Source organism: Sphaerodactylus townsendi, linkage group LG02 (assembly GCF_021028975.2).
Source record: "Sphaerodactylus townsendi isolate TG3544 linkage group LG02, MPM_Stown_v2.3, whole genome shotgun sequence".
NCBI classification, from domain to species: domain Eukaryota; kingdom Metazoa; phylum Chordata; class Lepidosauria; order Squamata; family Sphaerodactylidae; genus Sphaerodactylus; species Sphaerodactylus townsendi.
Genome location: NC_059426.1, coordinates 164,115,838 through 164,136,384, shown reverse-complemented (window position 1 = coordinate 164,136,384; position 20,547 = coordinate 164,115,838). Strand labels below are relative to the sequence as shown.

The 20,547-nt window shown below is 45.3% G+C and overlaps 1 protein-coding gene across 9 annotated transcripts in view; it reads left to right on the top strand.

The window, feature by feature from the left end:
• PPP1R13B (protein phosphatase 1 regulatory subunit 13B) overlaps positions 1 to 20,547 on the top strand; it is a 99,520-nt gene that overhangs the window by 61,131 nt on the left and 17,842 nt on the right. For 3 of the 9 annotated variants that reach the window (XM_048485579.1, XM_048485580.1, XM_048485576.1), the window contains exons 5-10: positions 9,808 to 9,909; positions 12,533 to 12,707; positions 14,103 to 14,299; positions 17,083 to 17,247; positions 18,253 to 18,433; positions 19,501 to 19,653. In XM_048485579.1, coding sequence (XP_048341536.1) covers positions 9,808 to 9,909; positions 12,533 to 12,707; positions 14,103 to 14,299; positions 17,083 to 17,247; positions 18,253 to 18,433; positions 19,501 to 19,653 — 973 coding nt within the window. Of the gene's footprint in view, positions 1 to 2,886; positions 2,916 to 3,108; positions 3,219 to 9,807; positions 9,910 to 12,532; positions 12,708 to 14,102; positions 14,300 to 17,082; positions 17,248 to 18,252; positions 18,434 to 19,500; positions 19,654 to 20,547 lie in introns of those variants that run through there. The other 6 variants (XM_048485581.1, XM_048485578.1, XM_048485584.1 and 3 more) reach the window with 5 other exon arrangements.

Here is a 20,547-nt window from a genome sequence, read left to right as displayed (position 1 = left end):
GTGCAAGTTTGATGCTTCCCACCCCTCCAGCCACTTCGGGCTGTTCTCAAGCTGGCAGTCTCATAATTTGCTCGACCAGACACCGTTAAAGTTTGATGCTGGCGCTACGAATGAGCAATACTTTTACAGCCCTGTCGAACCATGACTATTAAATAGCATGTTGAGTGTGTGACACAGTGAGGGAGGGAAAAAGGCTTTACAGAATTTCTTGTGCCATTTCATGAATGAGGAAGCTACTTGCTGTGTAGGGTGAAGTATCTGGGAAAACTCAGGTTGCTTTTTTTGTTATGGGAGGTAGATCTTGCACTGTCTTGTCGAAGGCTTTCATGGCCGGACTCAACTGGTTGTGGTGGGCTTTCCCGGCTGTGGGGCCGTGGTCTGGTAGATCCTGTTTCTAACGTTTTGCCTGCATCTGTGGCTGGCATCTTCAGAGGTGTATCACAGAGAGAAGTACAAGAAGAAGAGTTTGGATTTATATCCCCCCTCCCTCTCCTGTAGGAGACTCAAAGGGGCTTACAATCTCCTTGTCCTTCCCCCCTCACAACAAACACCCTGTGAGGTAGGTGGGGCTGAGAGAGCTCTGAAAAGCTGTGACTAGCCCAAGGTCACCCAGCTGGCATGTGTGGGAGCGCACAGGCTAATCTGAATTCCCCAGATAAGCCTCCACAGCTCAGGCGGCAGAGTGGGGAATCAAACCCGGTTCCTCCAGATTAGAATGCACCTGCTCTTAATCACTACGCCACTGCTGCTCACCAGATCTGCTCACTGTTGCTCAAAAAATCTACCGGACCACGGCCACACAGCTCAGAAAGCCCACAACAACCAGTAGATCTTGCACCTTCATGATTGCAGAATGAAGCATAGAAATAAGCAGGCAACACTAAAGAGGAGATGGGCTCTTAGTGAGCCTGCCTGAAAATATCTTGCCATGGCTCCATATGACACCCATCTCCTATTACTATTGTGCCCAGTACCCTTTCCTTTGTTCTCGGTACCACTAATTCCCTTCTGACCCTCTGTCAGTCTTAGGTATTTAAAAAAAAATGGTGGCTGCTGGTAAATAGTGTGGCATTGCCTTTTGGGGGAGCTGAGTTTTCCTCCGGCCTCCTTACTTCAGAACTATGTGATTAGATTGGTGTTCCACGGTCCAGACATTAGGGCAAGCAAATGTCACCATCTCTTTCCCAAAGTCCTTGTCTGAGAGAATCCAACAGAGATCCTCTTCAGATTTGAGAGCATTTGAGAGTTCGTTGGGAAGCATTTGAGAGTTCATTGTTTGTGAAGACTGTGTAGGTGGTTCTTGTTCTTCTCCCTCTTCTCGCACCCCCACCCCATTTCCAACTGATGATACAAGAGGGATGTTACCCAGATGCCTCGCTTTGTCTCGGGGACTCCATCTGTTCTTCAAGGGCACAGATTTGAGACGTTGCCTGCACAGTGAGGTGTATCTAGTATGTGGGTCAGTTGAATACCAGCTGTAATTTGTGCAGCAGATGGCTACGACTTGGGCTCTTTAGGTCTGCATTTTGTCATGAGGTATACTGTCAGTAATTTAGAAGTGCCTTGTCCCCCGTATAAACGGGTCCATTTTGCCATGAGGTCCATGAACACTCATGCAGCTTCACAATTTGAAGGAACTTTCTGAAGGACTTAAGACATTGCTAGATCTGCGCTTTGCATGGCAAGCATGTTGCCAAAAAACATTGCCTGTCTGAACGTCAAAAATTACATGTTATAAACAGCATGAACACTTGCTGGGAAGATATGTCTGTACAAAGACATGTTTCTGCTTTATGGTGTTTCCAACTCCAGATACTGATTTGTACATGGCACAGTGTAAGTTAGCTCTTGGTAATTTAGCTCTTGCTTTAAGAAAATTCATTATTGAATGGCCATTGAATGGCAGCTTTCCACTGGCGCAGCAGACTAGCATAAAGTTACTGGAGTGTGTGAAAGCAAAACATTTTCATTGGAGGATCTGATTAAATGTGGCGGGGGAGGTTCCACTTACCACATTTTAAGCAAAATGGGAATAAGTTTCCTGAACATAGAATCATAGAATCGTAGAGTTGGAAGAGACCCAAAGGGCCATCAAGTCCAACCCCCTGCCATGAAGGAACACACAATCAAAGCACTCCTGACAGATGGCCATCCAGCCTCTCTTTGAAAACCTCCAAAGAAGGAGACTCCACCACACTCCAAGGTAGTGCATTCCACTGTCAAACAGCCCTTACTGTCAGGAAGTTTTTCCTGATGTTTAGGTGGAATCTCTTTTCCTTTACCTTGAACCCATTACTCCTGGTCCTAGTCTGTGGAGCAGCAGAAAACAAGCTTGCTCCCTCACCAACACGACATCCCTTCAAATATCTAAACATGGCTATCATGTCACCTCTGAACCTTCTCTTCACCAAATACATTGCCCAGATGTAAGAAAGCAGCAAACCTGAAAACAAGATACCATTTCAGAAAAAAAGGTCTTGCACATTAGAGTGTGAACCAAAATTAACTTTGAGCGGTTAGCTATCGGGAGTTCTGCTGCTGAGCCGGATTCCTCCAGATTCGTATACAGAAATGTACAAGTCAGCGGTATGTTCCTCCCCGAGTGAATTTGTGGAATGTGTGGGAGCAGCTGTTTGCAGCAGGTTTTGTGTTTGTTTTGAAGTATATATTATAAAAGTAGGAGTTCCATTGTTCTTGTTGGTGGAGCTCGGAGGATGTTTTCGGTCTGGCATGGGATAGGCTGAGGTTTGTTTTGAAAGGTGAGTGATGTCACCTGGCGAGCTATTAATAATTACGAGCAGAGAGCCAAGTTAGTTATCAAGGCTTGGAGAAGCCGGCAGCATTCAGAACATAGTCCTGTGTCCCTTGAGCATCGTCTTCGGACATGGGGCTTCTTGGATTTGCAGGATTGCGAGGTTTTCTGTCTTCCATTGCCCACCTTGTCTGAATTTTAACAGTGAATCGCAACGAATGAGATTAATAGCTTGAGTCTGAGTGGTTAACTAGACCTTTCAAGGAAGAGCTGTCGTCTGGAGGGTGCTTTTATTTCTGAGCTCTCTGATGTTCAAAGGCTGGCTGCCCTACTTTGGAGGCTGAGAGCTTCGGTGCCGATCTCTGAAGATCACCGTTTGGAGACTGAAGGGGAATCGTGCTTGTTCTTCCTCAGTCATTCTTTTGCCATGTGGATGAAAAGGAAGCAGCCACGAGTAAAACTGCAGGTTTTCATCTGCTTGATGTTTTCCCCCTCCCCCTTCTTTCCCCCATGCTAGCTAATTAAATTAATGGTGGGGGATTTCCCCCTCCCCCTCCTCATAGCAAAACCAACTGTGTTAGAGAAGGTATTCCTAGAACTGAAAGTAGTTGTCATGGTATTCTGTGATTTGCTTGGCAGAGTTCTAAGTTCTAGGAGAACAGTAGGCCCTTGAGTTCATTTGATCATTTAGTGGATGGATAGTTGAACTTGAACATGGCAGTGTTATTTTGTTTGTTTGTTTTGTTATTGTTTTCTTCTAATTTTGGAATTCCATACCCAGTTGTGGGTAAAATTTCACTCCATTCTTTAAAACCCAGATCTGCTTCTGATACAGATATAAGATGTGACACTTGGTGGTGGTAGAAAGTCACTATCAAGTCATTGCTGAGTTATGGTGACCCCAGAGCAGGGGTATCCAACTCTGGTGCTTCAGGTGTTTATGGACTACAATTCCCATCAGCCCTTGCTGGCATGGCCATCTGAAGCGCCAGAGTTGGACACCCCTGCCCCAGAGGGTTTTCATGGCAGAAGATAAGCAGAGGCAGTCCACCATTGTAGTAGAGGGCAACATATATGAGCTTTGTGTAAAGTGCCAATTTGGGGTGTGTTTCGTCTGATCTGACAGATTGACAGAATTCATTCATTTCTCTTTGCATTATTTGTAGTCCACCTGTCTCACTGTTCTGCCTGTTTCCTCCCATGGTATTTTCTTTTTAATATCATTACCATATGCCATTTCGTAAGTGCATTCACCTTTGTACCTTGATCCTTCTGCTAATTTTGTTTGGCACAAGCTAAGCCTAGCTATTAAAAAAACCTTTTTCAGGGTAAAGAAGACAGCAGATCTGAGAATTCATCTGCCATTTCCTGGACCTTCTCTGTTCTAGAATGCTCTGCTTGGGTCTTAGTGCCTTGGGAACAGAACTAGGTAGGCACTAAGAACCAAGTGGAGCATTCTAGAACAAAGGCGGTCCAGGAAATGGCGAATGAATTCTCTAATCTGGTGTCACCTTTATCCTGAAAATGTATAGTTTGAGATCCTCTGTTCAGATTTCCTGCCCACATTGCTTCTGGAGAATCATACCATATTTATTATACTGGTTATGGTTTTATGGGTTGCATGTGGTTTTTTGGGGGAAATGGAAAGGCTATACATAAATGTCCTTAGTTAATGGTATCTGAAGGCAATTGCAGAAATTCTGCATGTATGAACAGAAATCTTATCCTGCAGGTTCAAAAGGAGGAAGCCCATTACTTTCACAAAAATATATGAAAATTAATACTGATATGTTTTTGGACCTTCTGTAGTCATAAAAGAACAGAGAGTTAAACACTGCTGCTGTATTTGTAAGGCTGGAAGTATCTAGATTGGCCGGATGTGGCATATTTTCCTTCCAGACTGCCCAGCCTTCTGCCCTTTCAAGGGCAACAAGGTGCTTGCTGCAGCTTTGATACAAGCATTGTAGCATCCTCAGGTCTTGATTTGGGTATAGCTTCCCACAGCCCTGAGGGCTCAAACAGTGATGGTTCAGAGGAAATGAAAAGGAATGCAGCAGGTCTGTCACTTGTCTGTAATAGTCGTAGGCTGGTGTGGTAGTTCTGCATTGAGAAGCCTGGTTTATGATTGAGATGCATTCACTTCTGCCACACACAAGGTGTAGAAGAGACACCATGAGGGGGAAAAAATCCAGAGAAAATACTGACTTTCAAGCATTTTCTCTGTCAAGGCATTTTTTTATTTTTTTTCTCACGCAAAGTGTATTTCAAACAGCTTTTTCTTCAAGCAAAAATAAGGAGTCGTTTCTTGCAAGCAGCCAATTTTTTGGGCTAGACGCAGCTGCAGTCCCATGCACAAGTTATTTGTAAATTATATTTACATCCTACTTTTCTCCCTAATTGGGACCAAAGGGTATCATTTTCTTCTCCTTCACTTTCTCTGCACAACAACAGCCTGTTAGGCTGAGAGATTGTGAAGAGTTGCCCAGTGGTGGGATTCAAATAATTTAGCAACCGGTTCCTGTGGTGGGATTCAAATGATTTAACAACTGGTTGTTTACAAGCACCATTTTAACAACTGATTCTGCCGAAATGGTGCGAACCGGCTGAATCCCACCACTGGAGTCGCCCCTTCCATGGCTGAACAGGAATTCAAACCTGGTAGCCAAACTGGGCTGCTTCCTGTTATGATTTCAGCCAAACAAAGTACACCAGTCAGGAAGAAGGTTGGAAAAGTTTTTATTCAAAGTCCAGCAAATGAAAGGGTGGGAGTCAGACCTTTTATACACAGCAGGGAATGATATTGGTACTTGTGCAGAGCATTCCTCTAGATCTTTCTATCCATCCCGTATTAAGTTTTCGTGTGGCTGGATTGCTTGGCCACGTTTCCATAGTAACAGCCTTGAAACTTTTAAGAAAGAGGCATAGTGTTGTTTTTCTGAAATACTAGTCCACAGGCCACAATAACACGCTTTGATATTCCAGGCAATAATTTCACAGCTATTTTCTGCACTTGCTTGCCTAAGCATTTAAGCTACCTGTAACAAACTCGTCTCTAGCTAGAACCATTTAAAATGGAGGCTATTTCTCGTCCATCACACCTGATTGTCCCCGGTCCTAGGCTGACACTGTGTCACACGCTGTTCTGAGAGTATATATTATTGAATTTAATGGGACTTGCTTCTGAGTAAATGTGGATTAGCTTGGGGCACGTGGCAACAATCCTGTGGACACTTAGTCGTGAGAAGGCCCATTGCGTTTAGTGCGCTCAATGGCCAGGGAAATGCATCTAAAACCACACTACGTGTAAGAATTAATACTAAGACTGAAACAATAGAACGCCAGAAACCTGAGTGTTCCACGATTATGATCTGATACTGGGCCATTTCATTTCAGCAGTGTTCTCCAATAAGGTTTTTTGGGTTTTTTTAAAAGTGAAGAGTGACAGACAAATATAGGATAGACTCAAACATAGCTGTAAAGTGCATTTAAGCAGCAGGACAAACAAGTCAGGCAGGCAAGTCAGGCAGTGCTTTTGTTCCCATGTCACAAACGGAATGGAAGAAAGAGGTCATTATCAGGTGCCGGCAGCCTGGTCAACCCAGATTTAAGAGAAACGCCGAGACACTTAACCTTTGGCATTGCCATTTATCTGGTGCAAAGCGTTAGGGCAGAGGTGTCAAACTCGTGGCCCTCCAGATGTTATGGACTACAATTCCCATCATCCCCTGCCAGTATCATGCTGGCAGGGGATGATGGGAACTGTAGTTCATAACATCTGGAGGGCCACGAGTTTGACACCTGTGCGTTAGGAGTTGCTTCCTCTCTGTTGTTGCTCCCCGCTTTGTGAGATGGAAAAGCTGCTTCCACATACTGCAGCATGCCCCGAGCGTCAGCACTAGCGCTGGGCTTCTGTGACATGACGTTGCTATTCATGTGTGCTGCATGCATAGTTACTGGTTACTAACTAGTACAGTAGAGGCTTCTGGAAGAGAGGAGCTGCAGCTGCACTGAGGGAGGCAAATATTCCTCCCTTGGAGAGAAGTTTTAAGTTTCTGCAGAAGTTCAATACTCCACAACAGACCAATCGCAGGAAAAATCTTTTGCAGTTTTCAGTAGTCTTTAGTAGACTGTGGCTCCCATATTAGGGTACTGTGCTGCAGGCAGGCAGGGCGTGGTCAGGTCCAGTCTCGCAGGACAGAACAGGCGGCAGACAAGAGCATAGTTAGGAGCCAGTCCAAGGGGTCAAAGCAGGTGGCAGGTGAAGGTGCAGTCACAGGTCAGTTCCACAGGTCACGGCCCAGGAGATCAGGTAACAGGCTGGAGATCAACAGTGGACCGGGCACACGGGAGCAACAGGAAACACACTTGTTGCACCCAAGCAGAAGCAGGCTCACAGCAAGGCTTATACAGAGAGCCTTGTCCCAGGGGTTGGGATTCTGCAAGGAATTAATCCTCATCAGATGTAGATACTTCTATTTTCCCATACCTTGCTGCCAGACGAGCACTTCTCCTTTGCTTCTGCAGCAACTGCCTTTGCTTTTGCCTTCTGGGCACAGCTGGCTCATTACTGGGTTCCCTAAGAGAATCTGCAGGAATTGTAGTCCATAACATCTGGAGTGCCAAAGGTTCGCCACTACTGCATTATAAGAAGACGAGCGTAATTGGAAAAGACAATAATGCTAGGAACAATTGAAGGCAACAGAAAAAGAAGATCCAACATGAGATGTGAGCAACTCTGTTAATGACAGGACGTTTTGGAGAACATGAATTCATAAAGTCATCATAAGTAAGAAGCAGTTTGACGGCACTTCACCCACACATAAGGGCCAAAGTGGATATTACTTTTGACATGAGTCAGGTTGGAGTTCCTGCATGCTGTCAGGGAACTCGTGTTTTCAAGTGGGCTGTGGCCTGATTTGGCTCAGGAGTCAGGAGAACAGGCATCCCCAACATGGTGTCTGTGGCCACCGTGGCACCCACCAGGTGTTTTTAGGAAGTAGGTGGAGCCAGCTGGGGCTTTTGCCCAAGTTATTTTCTACTGGAGATTTGATTGTCTGTGCAGTTTTTTAAAAGTATTGCTTTGGCGGAAGCTGCCACTGCAGCAAAGGATCCACACTGTGGTATTGAAGCTGTGGCAGGTGTTTTGTGGCAGCCATTTTGTTGCTATGCAGACCATGCTGTGTCAGAATTCCTCATGTGCCCACAGACTCAAAAAGGTTGGGGATCCCCGGTGTAAAGGAAGGAGTCTCTGAGAGCAGTGCTTCAGTTTCTTCCATATAATACGACTGGCTGGCATATAAATTAAGCATCACTCTTCAGGCCATCTTTGTTGTAGGACAACGGTTAACCAACGAGTGCAGAAGCTGAGTGCCCTCCTTTCCTAGCCATGTTTCTGTAATCATGACTCCTTCTGCCCTTGCCTTCTACATCATGGTAGACATTTTACTAGTGTGAAGTCTTCAGGTTTTTAATGGAGAGCCAGCATGGTGTAGTGGTTAAGAGCAGGTGGATTCTAATCTGGAGAACTGGGTATGATTCCCCACTCCTCTACCTGAGTGGCAGAGGCTTATCTGGTGAACCAGATGTGTTTCCGCACTCCTACATTTCTGCTGGGTGACCTTGGGCTAGTCACAGTTCTTTGGAGCTCTCTCAGCCCCACCTACCTTACAAGGTGTCTGTTGTGGGGAGAGGAAGGGAAAGGAGCTTGTAAGCCACCTTGAGTCTCCTTACAGGAGAGAAAGGTGGGATATAAATCCAAACTCCTCCTCCTCTTCTCCTTCTCCTTCTTCTCAATTGAGAACAGCTTGTACACCTGTGGATTAATCCAGTTGATTGTTTTCTGCCTTCTTGACTGACCATCATATCGGCAGGACTCCCCATTCCCCACCATAACAATTTCATTTATCTGACCAGGGCCCTGTCCTGGTACCACCCTGCAAATGGGTGATATCAGCAGCGGGTGAGATAATTTTGTGGAATGGCCTGCCCAAGAAGGAATGGAAGGCCCTCCACACTTGCAGCATTCAGCATGCTATGTAAAACAGAATTATTCAGGAGGGCTATTTTTGTAAATGCGGTTGTACTATGTTAAGATGCAGGGGTTCAAGAAAGATGTATTTGAAGGAATCAGCTTTTTAGGGAGTTCTACTGTATATAGTACATATTATCTGTTCACTGTATATAATATCTTGCTCTCACTACCTTGTTATCTACCAATATAATTCCACTCTCTGGCATTGCTAACGTATGTCAAATAATTACGCTCTGATTTCAGATTCCTATAATCATATCCTATTACTTTGCTTATCAGATATCTTGTTTTATTGAATGCAGTGACTTACATTGTATAATTTGCCTTGAGCCTTCATGAGAAAAGCAAAGTATAAATTACATAAATAAATAAGCCAGTCAAGTTTCTAAGGCTCCACTCTCTAGGCGCTGGTACTGTTTCTGGGGTTTACATGTAGCATGGCCTGGGTCCTTAACTTCCTGCTTCAATATAATGTAGCTGCTCATGTATTCACAGAGGGGGTGGGATCAATGCTGCATGGAGCATTCCTGTCGGTGGGGGGTGGGCGGGCATAGAGAAAGAAAGGTATGCACATCCAACATGGTGGCTTTCAAGGAACTCTGTCTCTTGCAGCCTGCTAGTATGCCCTGGAATACTGTAAGGCTTTATCATACAAATCTGGATTTTTAAAAAAGGAACACTAGAAAGGGCAGAATGTACTGCTCATTAACCATAGTTAGGAGGAACTCCACCCAGACGCATGCAAATGTTCCTCAGCCCCCTGAGAGGTAGGCAAAGCATATATCCCACCATAGAATCACTCCACGCTGTGCCACAAAAACACCTCTCCCCGTGACATGCCTCTGAAGCTGCCAGCCAGAGATGCGGCCGAAATGTTAAGAGCAAAAACTGTTAGACCCACAACAGCCAGTGTCTTTAGGATTGTTTATTAAATAATGTGGCCGACTTTTAGAAGTCATATAAAGTTTCTGGGAGCTCACAGCATCTGGTGACGATCTGATGTTGCTTTCTGTCCACTCCCCAGGTCGGGAATCCGCGTGTGGAACTCACACTGTCTGAACTTCAGGATATGGCTGCCAGGCAACAGCAACAGATCGAAAATCAGCAGCAAATGTTGGTTGCCAAGGTAAGCAGCACTTCCTGTGGGGGATGAAAGCCAACGGCAAATGTGCTGCCTTTGCAAAAGTCTCTAAATCCCAGGGACTCATATTCTGAATCGGTGACGAGGTGTCTTGGGTGTGATGCCATTTTTTGGCTCAGATTCGCTCAAAGGGAGGCAGATTCTTTCCTTTCCTCCTGTGATTGAAAAGTGCTCTGGTGGCTGGGGAGAGCAACCTGATTTTATGACACACAGTTCAAAACAAAAAGCAGACCGGATGCATAGCAAAGGCTCTCGCTATGGTGGAGTATCACGTTTTTATGATTCTGCAGCGGTGCAGTAAATCTTTGCGCTGCTGCCGGGGATCCATCAATTCAAGACAGCTGCTGTGCAACTGAACTACCCGTATACACTCGAGTATAAGCTGAGGTACCTAATTTTACCTCAAAAAACTGGGAAACTTATTGACTCGAGTATAAGCCTTCGAACTTGACTCAGTAGCAGCTAAAAACAGAAGATTTGGGAGCAAGATGAGATAGAGTTGCTTAACAGAGTTTGCATTAGGGATGAGCAGCTTTCCAGCACTCTAGGAACACAAATGAACCCCTGTTTTCCTCCAAATGTAGAATAATTCTGGAATTCATAGCCATGCCAGCCTAAACTTTGCTCCAAAGAAAGTCTTTGTCTTCAGCAACATCAGTATTTGGCAGTAAACTACTGTATGAAGAATTGTATTCATCTAGAATGCAACGCACCAATAACCCTTAAGAGAGAAATGCCTCTGTTTCTTTTAACGTGCGCACACACACACACACACAACCTAGTTGTAATGCTATGCAGGCTGTCCTTACAGCTTGTTTTATGGCTCTCTGGTGAGTTAGAAAAAAAGCAGCAACATGCTTACCAGATCTGTACAGCAGCCCCAGTTCCGGCCGCCATCTTGGAATTACTGTATAAACTCGAGTATAAGCAGAGGGGGGCTTTTTCAGCATTAAAAATGTGCTGAAAAAGTCAGCTTATACTCAAGTATATATGGTAGTTTTTTGGTGGAGTAACAGCTGTTGGTGAGAACCCTTGAGACTGGCCAGGCGGTCTTTGGAGAGGTATATATAAACAATGAGTATTTGGTCTAGACTTTTTCAGGAGAGGAGCCTGTGTTGGTCTTCAATAGAACAGCTAGATCCGAGCCCAGTAGCATCTTAGAGACCAACAAGATTTTTGCGGTATAAGCTTTCAAGAGTCAAAGCACCCTTCGTCAGATACTGGAGCCTTGACTCTCAAAAAGGCTGTGAGCTGTCTTGGACCCACATACCTTAGGGACCGCCTTTCCCCATATTGTCCAACTAGGTCCCTCCGCTCCTCAGAGGATAACCTACTGATAATCCCTGGCCCAAAGCATAACTGGCTGGCCACGACTAGGGCCAGGGCTTTTTCGGCCCTGGCCCCTACCTGGTAGAATATATTTCCCTATGAGATCAGGGCCCTGCAGGACTTGAGTAGTTTCCGCAGGGCCTGTAAGACGGAGCTATCCCACCAGGCTTTTCCAGATGGCCAACCGGGCTAACATCTTCTTTCATTGGCCTCCTAGGGAATATGGGGGTTATTGTGCTAAGTCGCCATCTTGTTATTTTAATATTGCTGATACTGTAGTGAGATTTTTGTAATGTTTTATGATTTTATCATTGTTTGTTTGTGGTTTTATCTTGTTGTACAGCCGTCCTGAGCCCCTTTGGGGATGGGTGGGGTAATTTTTTTTAAACAAATGAATAAATAAATAATAAAATAATAAAATAATAAAATAAAATAAAAGCTGACAGCCCAAAAATCTTGTTAATCTCTAAAGTGCTACCGGACTCAAATCTAGCTGCTGTAGACTTTTGGTGTCCAAAGATGACCCAGATTTTAGTGCCATCAAGAAAGTGTCACCTAATGACTTGAGCAGACTTGACATTTCAGTGCAGTCACATGTCTGTGATTCAAGAGTCTTTGTAATACAGAAATGTTGGACAGATTTTTATGGAACTTACAAGGTAAAGTTTGTGCTGAATCAGATAACGGAGCACCTTTTAAAGTCAGCATTTGTAGCTGTCTACAGAAAATGCTACAGGCAAAAAAGGAAGCATTTCCTGGATTTGTCCTGTCCGTGGGCTGTCACTCTAAATAAATGCCGCTTATCAAGCTGTAGATCTCCTTATCTTTGCCAGTCCATAGTCATCTGCTAGTCACTGTTTCCTCTGGGAAATTGTGTCATGGAAGGTTTGGAGCCATTTTGCTGTGGGAGGAAGAGTGTCCGAGCACAGGAAATACATGTTGCAGGAAGCCTCCCAGATGTGTTGGAGTGAATATTTCAACAGGAATTGTTTTCCGTATCCATGAGAGGCTTGAGCCCCTAGCCCCGCCACTGAAATGCTTAGCGTCTTTTGGAAAACGACAAGTGCAACCTGGTTTAGGCAAAAAAGCTCTACTTAGAGTGGGATTTTTAAAAAATCACTTAATGTTATTAATGCAAAGACTGAGATGCTCAGATTGAGAGCTCAGCAAGCAAGAAGACTGCTATTTACTGTAACTACCGGGTGTATCTCACAACGAATGTTAGTGGCTGGCGACGCGCTTCTAAAAATAACATGATTGCATGTTCTTCTTTTGATAGGAACAACGTTTACGTTATCTCAAGCAGCAAGAACGCCGTCAGCAACAGTCTGTCTCCGAGACGGAAAAGCTTCAAAAACTGAAAGAGCGAGTGGAGACCCAGGAGACGAAGTTGAAAAAAATCCGTGCCATGAGAGGGCAGGTGGACTACAGCAAGATCATGAACGGCAATTTGTGTATGGCTGGTTTCTTCCCCTTTCTTTCTTCCCCTACATCACTTGCAGCTTTTGGTGCAGTAGCTGACTGGGCCTAGGCAACATTGTCAGATGCCCATGAAGAGGGAGCTGTTACAGTGCCAGTGTGGCCTGGTGAAACACTCATGGAATCACTTGGAAGTTGTTTCTGCTGTCATGATGGCACGTTTTCCAGACGTTGCGAAGGAAGGGAGCAGCAACTATATCCATGACAGTCCAGTTCACGCTAGCATTTCCCCATGGCCAGGTGCCTGATCAAGGAAAGAACGTAACTGCTCCTGTTTGGGGGAAACTGTATGGGTACACTGTCCAAATAGTAACAAACTGCGAAAAGCTGAAATTCCTTTGCGTTTTAGAGACATTGGAAGCTGTATCACTCACTGTTACATATCTTAGATTTATTTACAAACACCAGGTCAATCCTATGGAGGCCTTCAGTGCAAACAGTTTTTTAGGACATGGTGAGTGTCCTGTGCTGGTGTATGGAACAGATCCATGTGATCGCTTCATATACCATTTCTGCTTTTCTGCCTCCATGTTTGCCCCCTATTATTTAATTGTGATATTTTAAGCCTGCCTTTCTTCCCACTCAGGGCGGGTAGTAATGTGGCTAGCTTGGTGAAACCAGCATGGTGTAGTGGTTAAGAACAGATGGATTCTAATCTGGAGAATCAGGTTTGATTCCCCACTCCTCCACCTGAGTGGCAGAGGCTTATCTGGTGAATCAGATGTGTTTCCGCGCTCCGACATTCCTGCTGAGTGACCTTGGGCTAGTCAAAGTTCTCTCAGAACTCTCTCAGCCCCACCTACCTCACAAGGTGTCTGTTGTGGGGAGAGCAAGGGAAAGGAGCTTGTAGGCCACCTTGAGTCTCCTTATAGGAGAGAAAGGTAGGATATAAATCCAAACTCTTCTTCTTTTAGGTTGCGCGATGTTGAGTTGATTTCAGGAAGCAGGAGTCCCATCCTTCAGGAACTCTGCAGTATAAACTGGGTCACTCATGGCAGGAGACTTGGGTTTGGCCTAGTGCAGGGGTGGCCAACCTATGGCACTCCAGATGTTCATGGACTACAATTCCCATCAGCCAAGGCTGATGGGAATTGTAGTCCATGAACATCTGGAGCGCCATAGGTTGGCCACCCCTGGCCTAGTGAGTCTTCTGATACCATGTGCCCCCAGGCTTTGGAACACAGAATTGGTATTGCCACCCTCAGCCGTACTCACATACAGATGACACCTGACTTATCTTCCCCTTAATTCTTCCTTGCCCTGTAATTCTGCACGTACAAATGCAAAAGGGACAAGAAAAATATTTGCAGAACATCTCTTGTGGCCACCGAATTAATCTGTGCATATGTCATTTTACGTCTTAATCCCAGCTACTGAGATAGAACATATCAGTGCCATGTTCCAGGAGAAGCAACAGGAGCTACAAGCAGCAGTGTTAAAAGTGGATCAGCTCACTCAACAGCTAGAAGACTTGAGGAAAGGGAAATTGAATGGATTCCAGTCCTACAATGGACAGATGACGGGGCCTGCAGCTGTAGAGTTAAAGAAATTGTACCAGGAGCTACAGGTAAACATTCAAGACAAACGACGTTCTCGTTAAAATTTAAGAAAATTTGCGTTTTCTCTCTTCTTAGCATCATGGCTATATTAGAGCCAGCGTGGTATTGTGGTTAAGAACTGGTGGATTCTAATCTAGAGAACCGGGTTTGATTCCCCACTCTTCAACCTGAGTGGCAGAGGCTTTTCTGGTGAACCAGATGTGTTTCCGCACTCCTACGTTCCTGCTGGGTGACCTTGGGCCAGTCACACTTCTTCATAACTCTCTCAGCCCCACCTCCCTCACAAGGTGTCTGTTGTGGGGAGAGGAGGGGAAAGGAGCTTGGAAGCCACGAGTCTCCTTACAGGAGAGAAAGGTAGGATATAAATTCAAGCTCCTACTCCTTTTTAGTAAATGATGGGATGTGACATTACCCCATGGGCCAGTAATGACCCAGTGCTTGCATAGGGGACCACTTATATCTCTTATCTACTGGAGACCTGAGTACATAAGAAGGCAGGGGGTTGTGAAGCACAGCTTAGAAGAGAGCCATACAGCTTGGGCAGGTTGCTATGGTCCTCAAGGTACCTCCTCCCAGAGAGTTCCAGGCCTGAAAGGTTAAATCCAAAACTTTGGAAAGGAGCAGAGAACCTGTACAGTACTGCAGGTGTTGGTGGGATGTGTTGATTGTAATCAGTGCCCAGTAACAGCTTTTATTTTGAACAGGATGACATTTTGAACATCTTTAATTTTGAACAAGATGAAATTCCCAGGCCGTTTTCAGAATTGTTCCCATGTAAAGCCCCGTGGTTCAGTAAACTCACCGAGACATGACCGGGGCGAATCCCATATTTCAAGGAAGGGCTAAAGCTGCTGTATGAGCCAAAGCTGATAAAAAGCAGCTGTAGACTACTGGTGTAATTTGGGCATCCATCTTAGGATATGGATAGAAAAGCATCCCCAAGATGCAAACCTGCTCATTAAAGGAACGTACAGCCCCTTCCAAAGAGGGCTGCGTCTGAGTCTCTGGATTAGCATCAACACCATCCAAGATAACTTCAGTCTTTCCTAGACTGAGCTTCAGTTTGGTTGCATCAACCCCATTACAGTCTCCAGTCCTCTGGCTCCCCTGATTCAGATTTAAATTCAGTTCAATGCTGTGAGAAGAGGGGGTGGGGCATGTTATCTATTTGGGATTGAACTCGAGTCATTTTCTGCAGGCTCGGAGGGGTATGTGACCGATCTTTGCTGATTTCTGTCATCCTGTCGTTTGGGAGAGTCCCCTGTGCCCCAAGAGCAGAATTTTGGGTCGTTCTGTAGGTTGCAAGGGCTAGAATGAGGTGGGGAAGTTTTGTTCTGCTAGTGAAAAGTCTTATTCCAGCAGAATGTTTGAACGGCACCCTCAGTTTTTTCGTCCATGTTCTTGAAGGAAGAGCTTCTTGCTGGGATACTTTACTCTAATTACAGTTAATTGACCATGTGCTGTATTTTTTCATAACTAACTGTTATTGCTTAGGAAAAGGGAGCGTATTTAATCAGCTACACAAAACATTCTGACCCAATTTGGAAGTATGTCCCCTTGGAATAAATTGGAATTACTTTTACGTTAGGTTTCAGGTGTTAGTCTCCATAAATATGGAGCCACAAAGCTGCACAAAGAGTTCTGTGCCCTCAAGGGAATGGCGGGTCTGTGTTTCTTTTTAAGTGAAACCCTTCCAAGAAATTAAACTCCAAAATAATTGTGACGCAACACGGGGACCAACTGTTCAAAAGTGAAACAGTCTATCAAATTCGCTCAAACCCTTGGTGGAAAGCCAACTTCAAGGCAAGAGATGTTCAGAGGTGGTTTGCCATTGCCTGTCTCTGTGCCTCAACTCTGGTGGTCTCCCATCCCAGTGCTAACCGGGGCCAACCCAGCTCTAGCGTCTGAGGTCTGACAAGTCTGGGCTAGACCAGGGGTCTTCAACCTGCAGCTCTCCAGATGTTCATGGACTAAAAATCCCAATTGGCCATGCTGGCAGGGGCTGCTGGGAATTGTAGTCCATGAACATCTGGAGAGCCGCAGCTTGCCGTCCCCTGGGACTGAGCCGTCCAGGTCAGGTCAGAGCCCATGGGCTCTCCTCTTTGGATCCCAGCCAAAAACCAGTATGGTTTTCCCCCCCTCAATAACTGGAAATGAAGTGTCAACTGTGAATCACAGAATTAGAATTGGAAGAGACCTCAAGAAAGGTAAAGTTTCCCCTTCAGTCGACCCTGGGGTACCACTGCAAGCAGTGACTTTATAGGCAAGCCGCTTTTGTGAGGTAGTTTGCCATTGTTTTCCCCAGCTATTCTTTACCCCCCAGCTATGAGCTAGGTACTCATTTACCAACCAAGTAATGGATGGATGGCTGAGTTGACCATGAGCCAGCTGCCAGGATTTCTCTGACCCACAGGGGGCTCAAACTCCTGTCCTTGTGAGTGGCAGTGCAAGCACTTAACCACTACACCACGTGGCTCCTGGAAGAGACCATAAGGGCCATCAAACCCAACCCCCTGCCATGCATAAATGCACCATCAAAACACCCTTGACAGATGGCCATCCAACCTCGGTTTAAAAACCTCCAAAGAAGGAGACTCCACCACCCTCTGGGGCAGCATATTCCACCGCCGAACACCCCTTTCAGTCAGGAAGTTCTTCCTGATGTTTAGGTGGAATCTCTTTTCCTGCACCTTGAACCCCTGACACCGTGTCCTAGTCCCTGGAGCAACAGAAAACAAGCTTGCTTTCTCTTCAGCGTGAATTATAATGTCAGTGTCTCTGGTTTTTAAAGATTCGTAACAGGCTCAACCAGGAGCAGAACACCAAGCTTCAGCAGCAGAAGGAACTCCTTAACAAGCGCAACATGGAAGTGGCCATGATGGACAAGCGCATCAGCGAGCTACGCGAGCGGCTGTACAAGAAAAAAGTTGAGGCACGTCAAAAAGAAAACATCCCTGTAAGATAAACTATTAAAAGGGCCAGATTTCAGTGACTTACTTCTGCCCCTTCGTCATAAAAAAAAAATGTTCATTTCTTGTCCAGTCCCCAGTCTATCTGAATAATTATGATTTGACTTATCTTATAACGAACTGGTGTAAAGTGTACCTTTGTTGCAGAGGGCCAGTGAGACAGGAAGCTGTCCGAGAGAGAGAATTTTGGAATACATGGGTCCTGGCACTGCAGATACCACCGTAGCTGGAGATAGTAGAAGGGTGGAACCTTCCTAAGCATCATTTGGGAAAGCAGATTTCTGGGTCGAGTAGAAGAATGAGCCAGTGTGCATACTGGTTATTCAAACCAGGGCCAGCATGCATAGTGGTTAGAGTTCCAGACTAGTATCTGGGAGACCCAGAATTGAATGCCCACTCTGATAAGAAAGCTCTCTGGATGACCTGGGGCTGCTCATACACATTTAGCCCCACCTACCTTATAGGATTGTTGTGTGAGGCTGACGTTGGAGGAGAACAGAGTAATATGAGCTTCTTTGTGTCCCCATTGTGAAAAAAGTGAATAAACAAATTCATGTCTACCACTCTTGATTCTCCTTGATCTGAGATTGCAAATGCCTTAGCAGACCAGGTGCTCGGGAGCAGCAGCAGCAGCAGCAGAAGGCCATTGCTTTCACCTCCTGCATGTGAGCTCCCAAAGGCACCTGGTGGGCCACTGCAAGTAGCAGAGTGCTGGACTAGAGGGACTCTGGTCTGATCCAGCAGGTTTTTTCTTATGTTCTTATGCTGTGGGCAGTGCAATCCCCCCCTCCCGTGTAAAGAGGCCTCCCTTCAATTCAAGAGCCAGTGGCTTGAGTGGAGCAGTCTGATACAACTGAAATATATCTGGAGCAGGAAGCCACCAGGTTTTGAGCTGTGATGAAATGCCCTGCGTTCTCCCATGCTCTTTACAGCAAGTCACCCGCAGTGAGGTAGATGGATGGTCACACAGTTTTTGATTTGTCATCTTGCAGTTGAACCGGATGAATGGAACGTCGTCTCCTCAGTCTTCCTTGAGTGCTTCAGGCAGAGTCGCAGCAGTGGGACCCTATATTCAAGTTCCCAGTCCCAGCAGTTACCCTGTGCCAGTGGACCCTGTGAAGCCGCAGTCTCTCACCATCACTACCGCCGGGCCTCACGGAAGATCCAAATCTGGTAAGGAGTTCAGCATCAATCTCGTTTGTGTGACAGGAGGTGACGAAGCAGATGTCCTCTGTCTCTTCTGTCAAACTGAAAGTAGGTTAGCGGCCCCCTTGCATTTTTTTACATTAAACAAGTTCAGGTACTTGGTAGATCAAACATAGTTTTGATAAAAGTTTATATGAATTTGTAAGAAGTGTAAATAGGGACAGTTCTTGTGTAGATATTATTTCTGGCCACATGCAGATGACCCATACATTGGGGTGTTGTGGGGTTTCCAGGCTGTATGGCAGTGCTCCAGTAGCATTTTCTCCTGACGTTTTGCCTGCATCTGTGGCTGGCATTTTCAGAGGACCTTCAGAGGATCTGAAAATGCCAGCCACAGATGCAGGCGAAATGTCAGAAAAAAAAGCTACTGGAACACAACCTTACAGCCCGGAAACCTCACAACACTCCAGTGATTCTGGCCGTTGAAGCTTTTGACGACCCATACATTGTTACATGCATTTATGTTGACTATTTCTTCAACCTGTTGTTTCCTTTACATTTATATTTCCAACTTGTTAGAATAGCTCACTGTGTAGATGAGTTCCCTTTCTGCTGGTGGATCGTTCCACTTAATGTCTGGTTGGAGCTACACTTACCAGAATAACCAAGTATGGTATATATCAGGGGTCTGCAACCTGCGGCTCTCCAGATGTTCATGGACTACAAATCCCATCAGCCCCTGCCAGCATGGCCAATTGACCATACTGGCAGGGGCTGGTGGGATTTGTAGTCCATGAACATCTGGAGAGCCGCAGGTTGCAGACCCCTGGTATATATGGAATGCCTAATGAACACATTTAGGATAATTACACATGCTTTTAATAGCTGATTTCCCCCCCAGCAACTTAAGAATGGGACATTCTATTTGAGACACCCCATAAGGTCTTTTCTTTAGTCTGCCAAACATCATACTTCTGCCTCTGTGATTTCCTGTTCTCTTTTGCATGTTATTCTGTTCCTTGTCGTTATGTTGTAATTTTCCTCCCTTCTTTTCTTTCTCTGTGTGACTGGTTCTGCCTGATCCTCTTCTGTAGATACAGACTTTGGGTGTGTGAAAAAATCTCCAGCTCCCTGGAAGATTTCTGATTTAGACCTTATAGTGAATCCTGTTCTGTCACCATCCTCTCTCCAGTCTTCTGTTCACAATGTCACCCATTCAGCATCTCCTCTTTCTGAGGTTCTGCACTGTGAGTCTGTCAAAGATCTTTCGTAAGCTAAGAGATCCCATTTTTATTATGGCCATCTGAGCTGCACCATCGAGATGCATATTAAATGGGAATCTTTCGGCATTGTGTCATGCCCTGCTATATGCTTTCTAGACTTGTGCCCATGTGTGTATATATGTGTGTCAGTGTGGTGTGCATATATTTTGCTGAAATCCTCAGAATGCAATGAAACAGATTTCCGATTGTCTATTTCATTGCTCTCGTATGTCTAAAAAAAATTAAACTATTAGCTAAGATTAGTTATGCTAGTATCTTGAGCTTCAGTAAACCACCAGATTGTAGATAGAATGTTTCCATTATGTTGCTGCTGCATACATTTTGCACAGAAAGTTATTCCTTATAAAGGTAAAGTTTCCCCTTCAGTCGTGTTTGACCCTGGGGTACCACTGCAAGCAGTGATTTTATAGGCAAGCCTCTTTGTGGGGTAGTTTGCCATTGCTTTCCCCGGCTATCTTTACCCCTTAGCTATGAGCTAGGTACTCCTTTACCGACCAAGAAATGGATGGATTATACGTGATTTTAATCTTGCCTTTTTAGGTGGCTTATTTGTGACTGTGGATGGTTTGTTTTATTCTCTTACCCGTTTCCCTCCTCACACAAGGAACTGAATTCCAGCTCCATGCCATGTGGTTTTCAGGTGCTTGCAGCCCAATCCAGAGCCCCAGATTGGGCTGTCCGTGGGGTTTTCCAGCAGTGTTGGGAGGCAGAACTATATAAAAAAACACCCTGTTGCTGGAAAGACCACCATGTAGCTTAATTGACTTACACCACCCAGAAGGATGGCATAAGTCCACACCTCCGGCCACGGCATAAGTGGCCACAAACCATGGGTGGAAGCTGACTAATGTTGGCTTC